Source organism: Gordionus sp. m RMFG-2023, chromosome 5, assembly GCF_954871325.1.
Source record: "Gordionus sp. m RMFG-2023 chromosome 5, tfGorSpeb1-WG-v2, whole genome shotgun sequence".
Classification (NCBI taxonomy): Eukaryota; Metazoa; Nematomorpha; class Gordioida; order Chordodea; family Parachordodidae; genus Gordionus; species Gordionus sp. m RMFG-2023.
In genome coordinates this window covers 16,260,433-16,273,095 of record NC_088779.1, presented here as the reverse complement: position 1 = coordinate 16,273,095, position 12,663 = coordinate 16,260,433, and the positions used below count along the sequence as shown (strand labels likewise).

The 12,663-nt window shown below is 30.7% G+C and overlaps 1 protein-coding gene across 1 annotated transcript in view; it reads left to right on the top strand.

The window, feature by feature from the left end:
- The window catches only part of LOC135930210 (serine/threonine-protein phosphatase rdgC-like), a 96,733-nt gene extending 86,754 nt beyond the window's left edge, over positions 1–9,979 (top strand). The window contains exons 13-17 of the mRNA XM_065466991.1: positions 3,874–4,037; positions 4,755–4,861; positions 8,678–8,841; positions 8,884–8,968; positions 9,726–9,979. Coding sequence (XP_065323063.1) covers positions 3,874–4,037; positions 4,755–4,861; positions 8,678–8,841; positions 8,884–8,968; positions 9,726–9,919 — 714 coding nt within the window. The 3' untranslated portion in view covers positions 9,920–9,979. The remainder of the gene's footprint in view (positions 1–3,873; positions 4,038–4,754; positions 4,862–8,677; positions 8,842–8,883; positions 8,969–9,725) is intronic.
- The last annotated feature ends 2,684 nt before the right edge of the window (positions 9,980–12,663 follow it).

Sequence of the window (12,663 nt, the reverse complement as noted above, 5' to 3'; positions counted from 1 at the left end):
ATAAAATCTATATCTTGATGAATGAGTCTTATGTAACCAGCTAAATTTTATACCAAAGTATCCTATATTTTTGTCACAAAAAAATAATGAAAATATAAAAATTTTGAGACTATTATATAAAAACAAACAAAATTTTTATTATTGTAAATAAGAATTTAAAAAATTAAACATTCAATGTTATATTAATAGCGATTCCTTTAAGATAATCTAATCTTGATCGATTTTCGAAGTCAGAAACAATTGTTACTATTCTCGCATGTAGATTTCGATATTTTTTTCTCGGGGTAGAGGGTGTTTCACCAGAATTATATTGAGCAATTTTTAACTCTGTCAACCCTTGTTGTTTTTTTAAGCCTAGGAAAAATTATATAGTTTATTAGTAAATCTTTATACTTTTTAAATCATTTTAAAATATTAGATATATAGATAACTTGATATAAATTTCCACATGTTTGGATGGTAACTTGTTAGGAGGGAACTGAAGCATCTATGCCACCCTTCAACTGCGTTGTTGGTTTTCGCTTCCCCGTTCAGTGTTGATTGGTAACAATTCCAGAGTTCAATATTAAACAAAGCAGGTAGTCTGCCTCTTCCAAACGTTTTACCAATATAAGCTTTTTCAAAAGTTTCAATTAGAGGCTAAAGTAACAATTGATTATTAGAATAAAATTCGGAGTTTATTAGTAATTCAAATGTTTCAACTACATTTAAGGGTGGCACAAACGCCAAACAAACCATCATTCTAAGTTGTATATTAAATTCTACATCTGTTTTATATTTATGCGATATTTCTGGATATTTTTGAATGTTTCGCCAAAAGGATTGGCCAAAATGGAAATAGCAACATTTGTGTTGCCAATTGGGAAACACTTCATTGAAAGCTTTTACACTGGCCATTTCAAAATCCGTCATAATTTTTTTTGGAGTTGATATTAAGTTGTCACCTATAATAGTAAATATTCTTTTATAAGTTTCATAATCCTTTCTATTGGTCAATATATATATGAGAGGTAAAACATTATTATTTCTAATCCCATGAATTGTATAAATTTGCATAAATAAAGGTGGCGACGATTTAAATGTACCATCAGAAAACCAATGTTCGCATGAAGCTAAGAAGTCCAAATTTTTTCTTGTTCCAAATATGATAACACGGTCGGGAACCTGACACACATGATAAATAAATAAGCAATTATAATAAAGTGTTTCTTATCGGGCAGCTTATCGCAACAAAAATGAAAGATTTAGTTATATTTGTTCAAAAAATTTATAGAAAATCTTACCGGACCATCATCATGAAGTATGAAATCCTCATATTTATCTGTAATTGAATATTCATGCAGAATTACCAGCTCAATAAGGCTGCTAGTATTCGGAGGTGCAAAACTGTTTAAACTCCGCGTTCGGTGAATTATACGTTTCATAAGATTCGGTGATGGTAGTGCCATTGATATAGAATCACTTAATTGAGATACGTGTTTCGCCACAATAAAGTTTGGAGTTTCCATAGTATTATTCAAAGCTTCATTCTTAATTGAATTGATTATTTTCTTGGTTTCCATTTCGATTGGATTTTCTAGATGATTGTGTATTTTATTATTATCTTTTATCTTACCATTTTTTTTTGTGAGTCGTACGGGACATTTAAAAATATCCTGATTGATACATCTATAGTAATTAGTATCTGAGACTACTTTATCCAGGCGGAACAAATAATTTTTAAAGGTTAAGATCTCCTTATTTTTGCTTGATAACATATTTTATAAAACTCCGAAATAAAGAGGAAAGAATGGCGAAAATATTTATAATTTATAACCAAAGGAATGGCACCAGCCAGACGGGAAAATTTTTTTTTTTAAATTTCGGCAATACTTTTTTTTAAAAATAGTTATAATTTATCAAATATATCATTAATTATTTGTTAATTTTTAGTGTAGCTATTTTTTTTATTATATTTTAAAATTATTTAAGATTCAATAAGAACCCATATCAAAATATTATATTTAAATTAATTGAAATTAATGCCGAGTTATTATACTAAAAATTTTATCACGCCCCCTCCCCCCCCCCTTCAAATAAACAGAAAAGATAAAAAGATATCTATAAAGATTGAAAATAATAAAATTAATAAATATTTTAAATTGGGGAAATCCCTTATTTCACTTAGATGTAATTTATTTTTGAATTGCTATTCAAAATTGATATTCTAAACAGTAATGTTGTAGACTTTATTCATCTACACTGTTTAAGAATAGTGACTGCCAAAACCACGGTTGTGCATTTGACCGATCAAATATAGTTAAAATCAAATAAATATTATTTTATATTGAATATCATCATTTTCTTTAATATTTTTTAATCAATTTTCTTTTTGTCTAAATCTTCAATAGATTTCTGTTTTAGTAAGATTATTGACACAAATCGACCAATTTATTTCTGAAAAAGAAGTAGATCTAGAAATTGTTAGTAATGTCACTTCTCTTAATGGCCATGGTGGTCAAAGCTAATTCCACTGCTTGAGTTTGAAATCTGATTGTTTCTTATGGAAGTTACTGCTATCCCCATGATTTTCTATTAAACAAGCCGCTTTTATTTCTGAAATTTATGATATAGCTTGAAATATTTTGATCACCAACTTGTATGCCTAATTCTTTTATTATATTACATACTTCATTAAATTCACTATGATTAAAATGCTCTCCTTAATATTAGGAACTCAATAAGCATTGTGATCACATTTCACATGTATTTATATCGTTTTTTCTTTTTCAAACATATTTTTATATTCAGATCTTATAGAATATATGACCACTTGACCAGGTCAAATATTCTCCCGTTCAATTGACCCGTCAAAATCTAGTCATTTGACTGGTCATTTGACTGACTTGCTAAACCTGGCCAAAATTGATTGATAAATTTATAAATATTAAGTCATCAGACAATAAATAGGAATGCTACCCAGATATCAATTTCGCCAATAAATATCAAGATTTAACTAATAAACTCAATGATTAATATATTGATAAAGCTGAGTTCCTTGTGCGCGATTATTATAAAATAAGAACTTCGAAGGAAAGGATAGGATAGCGAAAAAAGTGTATTTCAATAACAAATTTCATAAACCAGTCTAAGTTAATTAATCATTGTAAAAATTTTTTAAGGTTATAAGAAAATTACAAACTATGTGAATTAAAAAAATATTATTCAAATAATATAATTATAAAAAAATGATTCAAAATAAATTAGTCATTATTAGCAATTACCGCGATATTAAATTCTCTATAATATCTTCGCGATATATGTTTCGCGAAATAATTGTCGCTACATTGTCTTCGCGATAATAATTTCGCTATAAAATTTTCGCGATTAAAGTTTCGCGGTAATGTATTCGCTTTAAAGGTTTCGCGATAAAGGTTTAGCTATAAAAAATTCGCGATATTTTTTCGCGATATTGCATTCGCGGAATAGTATTCGCTATTATGGATTCGCGATAAAAGTTTCGCTATAAAATCCATTCGCGATAAACGACATTCGCGATAAAAGTTTCGCGATAAAAGTTTCGCTGAATTGACATGGAACCGTTAGTGATACCCTATCACTATATTCTGTGTCAAACATCGGTTAACTTCAAAGGTCGCTCTGTTTGCACTGCAAGTGTAGAGGCGGCAGAATCATTAGGCATTCAATATTCAATAATACTATAGCCAGGGTCTTAAAATCTGCTAGTATCCCTTTAACCCTCGAGTCCACTAGCCTATACAATTCCAATAGTAAACGGCCTGATGGTTTTACAATGATCCCTAGAAAGGGGGCGAATTCCTAACCTGGGATTTCTCATGCATTGATCTTCTTGCCCTTTCCAATATTAATAAGGATGCTTTAATAGACACCGAGGTGAATAAACTCGATAAATATTCACCATCGTTACCTGCCAACTATGCTTTCCTGCCATCAATTACCACGACTTTAACATCGTTCGTCTCTCACGCCCTAGCCCTTTTTAAAGAGTTGAAACACCGAATCTCTGCTAGGACAGAGTATCTTACTACCTACTTCAGAGGTTAAACATAATAAAGTAATCATCTCAGCTTTATTCTATGAATGACCGAGACCTCGTGATTGAACATCTTGCACTTTGTATATGCTTAGGTTATTAAGCTGGCAAATAACGTTGGCGCTAAAAAGTATCTTGAATCTCAGACGATGAAAGATAGCAAAAATTAATGACAAAAACAGAAACATGGGTAATAATATGCAGACGAGAGGATCAGTGGCCTCCAAAGAAAAACCAATGATGCGTTTTGGATGAAGAATTTACAAATTTTAGCTTACTTAAATTATTAATATTATATAAATTTTAGCACTTTTACAAATATTACTTTTTCTTAATTGATATTATTATAACGATTAGCTGATTTTTAAAAATATATGAATATCAATAATACCTTAAATTCACTTATAATAAAATTTTCACATAAAAAAACGATTAAAAAAACGATTAAAAAAATTAAAGAACCGTTCGTTTCCCAGAAATGCGTTAATTCAAATAAGTTAGGTATTTGACTTTTCCTATTTTCTAAGCCTAAGAAAACTCAATAATAAACCAAAATAAGAGTATGCTAAGTAGTTTTCTAAAAAATGCACTTTCAAATTTTGCTAAAATTAAGATGAGCAAGGACGCATTCATTTAGACTAACTTAGTTATAATAGTATTTGACATGAAAATATATAATAATGATGACTTATTTATTAAGATTAACCTTTTTTGAACAATCCGCTATCAAAAGTTTAAAGAAACTTTTCTTTTCAAATAAATCTGCCCTACTTCAGGAATTCAAAAAACTAGACTTTCAAAACGAAGGTATATTGAAAAAGTATAATATAATAATTGGTTAAATTTTTTTAGATTTTTTATTTTTATGCTAAAAAAAATGTATGGAATTTACTTTTTAAAATTTATTACAACTATCAATTTAAATATTTTCTTTTAATATTTATAATAATTAATTTCCTTCATTAATTATCGCTCGTTACTGTTATATTCAAGGTTTTTATGTTTTCATAGGCGAACTACCTTTAAACAAGCTGTTATTCCGTTTACCCATCAGTGTTCATTAATTATCGCGCGTATTATATTGAAGGTTATTTTATTTTCTTAAACTTGCCAATATTGAGCGAACTAATCATTAAACATGCTGTTATTTTGTTTAGGCATCAGAATTCCTATTCTTTAATGATCGCGCGATTTAATTTTCTCATATTTCTAATCAATTTATTAAGTTATGCACAAATTTTCTTTAGTTGTTTTACGCAAAATCAATATATTTTTAATCATCGCGCTATATTTACTTATCCATTTGACTTATGGTATCTAAGAAAACTTGCCAATATTTAGCTTGATTCTAGGTAAATTTGGAGTTATTCCATTTTTGTATCGTGGTGTTTATTTTATATTTTTTTAAAATAAACACCGTTAATTTTAAAAGCCGAAAATAATTATATTAATCTTTTAAATTATGGCTCTATTATTGATTTTCTTATCCATTCGTGGCTTATCGTCTGTAGTAAAACTTGCCAATATTTAGCTTCATTCTCTTTAAATTTAGGGTTATTCCATTTTTGTGAGTTCATTATTTTTTTAAAAAATAAAAACTTATTTTAAAAGTCAATTTCTTATCGCTAAATTAATTACCGCGTTATTTCATTTTTTTTCTTTTTATTTATCTTATCTTTCCTTTTGGTTTAGTAATGAACTAATTACTTCAAAATTAAAAATTCATCCGGTAATATTTGATAAAATTCACGATCCATTCTCGCTTCTTTTTATTAATTTTTATTTTCGCATCTGGACATACCTATAAATACATTCACGCATTGATTCATTTTTTTACTCACTCAAGTTATTTGCTTTACACTCTAATATTTGGCATTAGCCTTTTCTTTTAATCACAATGGCTACTCACATTGAACCAAAATCTGCCCGTCCTGCCTGAAACTTACACATTTAACAAATGTTGGTGTATTTTATGTTCATTAACCAAGGATTAACAGGTTCCCTCAATCAAGACCATCATATCTCTTCAGAACGCTTATGCGTTTCCCAGCCCTTTCATAGAACATCCTTTAAATCACGCTTCTAATATATCTTTCTCAGACCTATTCCTCAATACCAAAAAACCTGACATCATATTAAGAAAGAATTCCCTAAGGTGCTAGGTTACAAGTCGCTAAGTCTCTCTCTGATGGCATCTCATCTCTATTGAACTTTAACAGTTAGACGGAATGGCTTAAATTCTTATTCTTTGGTTATAATACCGTTAGGTTACCTGATAAATCCTCAAATTTTCTTTAACTCAACAAATTAAAGATGACACCTTCAACCTTTCTCCCCATCTTTAAGAGTTTAAGAGTCTCACAATTTTTAAACAAAAAAAACTTCTCCTATAGAGCTTAAAGCCAAACTTATAAGAAAGTCGACTGTTTAAATATAAAGGTGCTCAAATTGGCCTCCTTTTATGATTTACTAGCTGACATCTATGTTTAGACATACTTAAAACTCCTTTCAAAAAACTTCTTTCACTTCAATGCCAATCACCCAACAATCTTATTCTCATTGTGCTTCGATTTCATTTCAGACGAGGTAAGGAAGGCAATCCTATCTTTCCACTGTGATCCCCTCACGGTCTAGATGAATCATACCCATATTACAGTACACTACTTCTCCATCTCACAAACTTCCATCCTTCTTAAAATCACAAACTTGTGCAACCAAATCTTATATGATGTTGTTCCCAGTTTTGTCTCCCCTATTCTTTTGGAGTCAGACTTATAGCTTTACAGAAGCCTAACAAAGATCAGATCATTAGCTATGGGTTTAATTTTCCTCCGCCTTGTCGCTAAAATGATTGCATCCAGTATAAAATATGAGGCCTCTCACCTTCTCACCCCATTTTAATTTGGGGTAGGAGTCGTTGGCGGATGTGAGGCCGCTATACATCTTTCGTCTTTATTTGGTGAGCATTCCCATAAATAAAACACTTATCATAATTGATTTTCTTAATGCATACAACACCCTCTTACATAACTCATTCTTGCAATCAACTAGCACATCATTCCCATACTACACCAAATTTCTCTATTCATGTATTCATGTTACCAATTTCTATTAATTTTATCAACTCTCAAAAAATACTCTTTGTCAACGGATCCAACAAAGTGATCTACTAGGATCCCTTGTAATCAATAATATAATTTAAACCATTAATTCAGAATGCTCACTTCCATTCCACTTCTGGTATATAAACAATGGAATCATTAGTGGACCTCAATTTTAAACCAATAAGGGCGTACCCATTATCAAGGAAATGGGATGCGCTGTTGGATTCATTGCTTCCTCCACTTTCTCTTGATATTATTCTTAGGCTTGGTAACCTCATTGACTTGCTACCCTCGCATAAATCATTTTTCCTCCTTAAAAATTTCTTTAACATTCCATGCACACTTTATGCTATGCGCTAAACGCCTATATTTAAATATCGTATCTCTCTCAGTATCTATGAAAAAGGGGATCTTAACGAAAAGATTTTGAATCTAAAATTTAATAAAACAGTATGGGTTCAAGCTTCATTACCCACCAAATATGGTGGTTTAGGGATTAGATCTCCCACCGATCTTTCTCTCACTATATTTATTTCGAGCAGGTATACTATCAAAACCCACAATCACATCCCACATCTCACAAAATGACTTTCTTTATGATATCCTGCTATGAAGAACACGCTTTGATGATTATCCTTTCCCCGAGTCCAATACACAAAATCTTTGAAACATGCCAGTTGTAGCATGCTTCGTTGAATCCCTATTATCTAGCAGGCTTCTAGCAGATCCTTCTATATTTACATCTTTGCTTAATGAATCTGGGCATCAATTTTTGGCTTCCAAAAAATTTTAACTCTAACTTACCAACAAAGAGTTAACTGACAATAGAAATCCCCCTAAATTGTACAATGACTTTTCTTCACTTCTGCTCTGGCTGCAGAGTCTCCATAGACAGCAAAGGACGACCCATCTTACATTGCAGGTCGTAAAAAGAACTAATCCTCAGGCACACCCATTGCAATTCTTTTCAGCGAGCATTTAAATTGGCCCAAATTCCAGTCATACCTAAACCACCAGAACTTTTTAGATCCGATGTAAAGCGGCCTCACGGAATCACCCTGATCATATGTAAACGGGGCCAATTTCTGGTTAGGGATTATTTATTTATAGACCTATTAGTTTTATCCAACCATCAAACCTACTTAAGCAAAAAGGACAATAGAAAATTTCCAAATATTCTACATTATCCCAATAATATCCACTACCTTAACCTACTTTAGTGAGCCTGCATTATCCTTCTTCATGGATTTAAGATCCCACATCTAAAGCTACTGGGGATCCTCGAAAATTCTATAGCTATCCTTAAAGCGAATCAAAGTTTTTATGGCAGTCTTCTTCTACAGATCTTCGTTAGACTCACCTTTTCTTCCTTATTCTTATCATTTTACAATATATTTTACCTTTATATTATTTAATATATTTTTTTTCATAATTGACCTATATTAATATGAATAATAAAAAATATGTTATAATAAATATATTTACAAAATTAAATAATGTTTTTCATTTACACTTTTAGGTGTGATACCAATGTCTAAATGGTGCGATGCTTTAGAAAATGTTCTGCAATTAAATCTTCCGTGGAGAATAATTTCTAAAAACTTAGTAAAACTGGATATAAATAATAATGTGATTTACAATACATTGTTTGATGATGTAAAAAGTTTGAACTCCAACAAATTTGTAAGTATCAAAAATTGTTATAATATTTACACGTATAATTAGGAAGGTGTTCCAATGATGGAAGCAATATATAGAAATAAAATTAACCTTGAAAATATATTTAGACTAATCGATACAGATAATTCAGGTAATATTACAAGATTGATCTAAATTTAAATATTATATTTAAATTAATTTAAAATATAGAGATAAGCTAAATTGAAGTTATTTTATTAAGAGCAGGTCTAGGTTAACAGGGTCTAAAAAAAAAGAGAATAAAATAAAAATAACACATTAAAATAAGCAATCGATAAAAAATGACAAAAAATGAATAGAAAATGTAAAAACCCTCCCAAATACTTATAATTATTTTTTAGGACTAAACAATTCCTACAAATTTAGGAAAATATTTAAATCTACAAAAAAATATTGCATGAGCGAACCCGATCCTGAATTACAAACTCAATTAAACTTTTTACTAAATCTGAACGAAACTTATTACTGTTTTATTTTTGGCACAAGTATAAAATTTTATATAGATAATTTTGATTTTATAGGTAAAAATTAATATTTCAAACCTGCATTATAATAATTTCAATTTAAAATTTATCGTAATAGTCATTATCAAACTTTAGATTTTTTATAAAATATTATTTTTACTAAAATATATTTAAAGCATGCAATAAATTTTTTTTCCTAATCTTAATAAAACTAAAAGACATTAATAAAGAAAGGAAATTTAGAAAAAATGATTAAGAATTTTAAAGCTTTCAATTTTTGATTCTACACTTTTTCTTATTTAAATAATATCATTTAATAAAATAGTTAACTTTATTTATTATTGATATATAAGAAATATATCTACACAAAAATTAAATTTTATTTTTTATCGAATAATTTTATAGGATTAATATCGTTATCTGAATTCACAGAGGCATGCAATTTTTTAGGGGAACAGTCTGATAATATATTTTCAAACGAAGATATAAAATCATTAGCTAAAAGCTTAGACCTAAACAGTGATGGTTATATTGATCTTAATGAATTTCTAGAAGCCTTTAGACTAGTAAACGAACCACCCAAAGATTACCATACATAATATTTATATTTTTATGCAAGAAAACTTGTTATTGTTTATTATTCTATTAAATTATAATATATCTACTTCCAATCATTTCCTATAATTTAATATTTTTATTTAATAAAATGATTATTGAGTATCAGATCAAGGCGTTTTCATTGATTCTTTTAGTCAAAATATTCTGGGAGCCGTTTAAATTTTCATCTAACCCCAGTAAATTTTCCCAGCAACAAACATTTGTTAAATTTAGAAATTGACAAATTATTATAAATTTTTTATATACAAATCGTTTATAGGTCATAAAACATTTTTTCAAAATATTTTCTGAGACCCTTTTTTCACAATATGAGGGACCTCAATGCTAAGAGCACTTATAGACCACGTGAACTTTTTGATATAAATTATAGGAACTAGCTTTATTTATCCATATATTTATAATCGTATATGGAAGTGGAAGGCATAACATAATATAAAAAATATTAAATAAAATGCCAATCATCGTTTGCCTTTATTGAAATTATGACCGTTTTTCAAAGCTGTTTTTGGATAATGTTACTTTGGTATTTTTGGTAATCATTCACATTTTATTCACTTTATTAATCAATCATAATGTACATTTTATTTATTAATCGTTATACAAGGAAGTCGTGAAAGGTTAAGTGATGTCAATAATCTATTAGTAAGTTAATCAACACCTATTATATTAATCATAAATATATATATATAATCATATCTAAATGACGAATATAACCATAATATATAAATAGAATATTACAATAAATTACTCCTTTACTACATTTCCCCCTATGTTAATTAAGAGACGCCTATATCTCTTCAATCATTCGTTTTGGCAGTTTATGTGTCCTCCCTCGTCTTGGTGTCTCCCACTCTCTCTAATCGCTGCCCCTAATCATCCGTGTCGTATCTGATACCACACTGTCCCTTAACTAGTCAGCATGTTTTTGTACACAATCTGGCATCTAAACTACATAAAAATATAATTCCTTCCTATCTTGAATTATCCCTTTTCTCCAACACTTAGTGGTTTTGTTCCTTATCAATACATGTTGACCAACGTCAAATCCTTTAACACTGGAATGTGTGTCATGTTCTCGACTTTATTTATCATTGGATTTATTAATCATTTCCCATCTCTGGTCTAGCCTAATCTACACTAGTTTTTATCTGAAGACCGAACATAAACTTCGCTAATGACTTACCCGTCGAACTATGTTCTCCCAGCCTATACGCTGCTACCTTATGAGTCATCGCCTCTTGCGGGTCATTAATTGATTCTCCACTGGCATAATACCTCCCTTTCAAGGTTCGAATGGTTCGTTCCGCCTGCCCATTTGTCTTCGGGTGGTACGGCGTTGAGCGAATGTGGCAAATGTTGTTTTCTTCACACAATCGCTTAAATTCTGTAGAAATAATTGACGTAATTGATGAACATTCTTTGAGTTAGGTGCGGCCTGGATTGCTTTTAGTTTTTCTCCGCTTGGATGTACCCCATTTTGGTCAATCACGACACCTAGAAACGAAATAGAATTCCTTAAAAATTGAACTTTTTCAAATTTGACTTTGAGATTTGCTTTCTGCACCCTTGAGTACTATTTTTAAATTAGCTTGATGTTTGGCGTCATTTTTACCGGAGATAATTACATCTTATGTTTTGAGATGACCAAATATTCTTGGGACTCTGGTTCAACTATATGTCCTTTAAATCTATCACTGTAAAATGCCCCCCCCCCTACTGAATCTTTACCAGTAAGTCATCCAGCTTTGGAATAACAGATCATATAATAGATGGAGATTTAAACTCACCTTGAAATCTGCGCAAATAGGAATCTAGTCATTGTTCTTCCTGACATTTACCTTTGGGGTTGCCCATGGCACCCTAGTTGTAAAGGAATCGATGGGCTCCAAAATCCTGCAGAAACAAGGCCATCCTCTAGTTCAACCGCTTTGCGTAATGGAAAAGGTACTCGACGAGCTGGAAACGATTTTGGAACAGCCATATCTTTTAATGAGTCGCACAGCGAAATTACGTAAGACGGTTTGCAGTCAAAAATGCTTTGACCTGTTTAGCTAACAAAGGCCCAATTGAGTCTTCTGTTAGTGATATCTTCGGCCCGCGGGGCACCTATTGTATTCGAGCGGCCCATTGGGGCTTCGGCCCGCGGGCACCGATTATATTCGAGTAGCCCATCGGCGCATCGTTGCGCTGGTAGCGATTTGATATTATTGGTTTTCTATTCGTTTTGAGAACCTGTTGTATACTAACCTGTCTCTAACTCAAACCCAAATGCTAACATCCATGGCAACCCAAACAGAGGTAGGTCATTTGACTTTATTATAATAACTGATGATTTACAAATTTCCTTCCCCACTTGTACATGAATCATGGCTTCACCCATTAGATCCAAAGGCATATTGTGGAAGATTTTAGTGGTTTGCCAATTTTCTCCCAAATATTCAATTCTGTAATAGAGGCTTGTGCTCCTGTATCATAGTTAAACGTGACACCTTCGCTTAGTCCATTTATTTTGGCTGTAATCTTTGCCCTTTTATTTAATCCCCCTATCCAAAGATTATTTATGAATCACATGAGTGAAAGTGTGGTTTCATTGAGTTTAAATTGCGATACACAGGCTTACTACGGCACGAAGTGTCCGGTTCTTTGGCACTTAAAAGATGTTTTGTCTTAAGCTGGGCATAAATATCTTTCATGTCAGCCAGCACATTTCTTATATTTATTATCA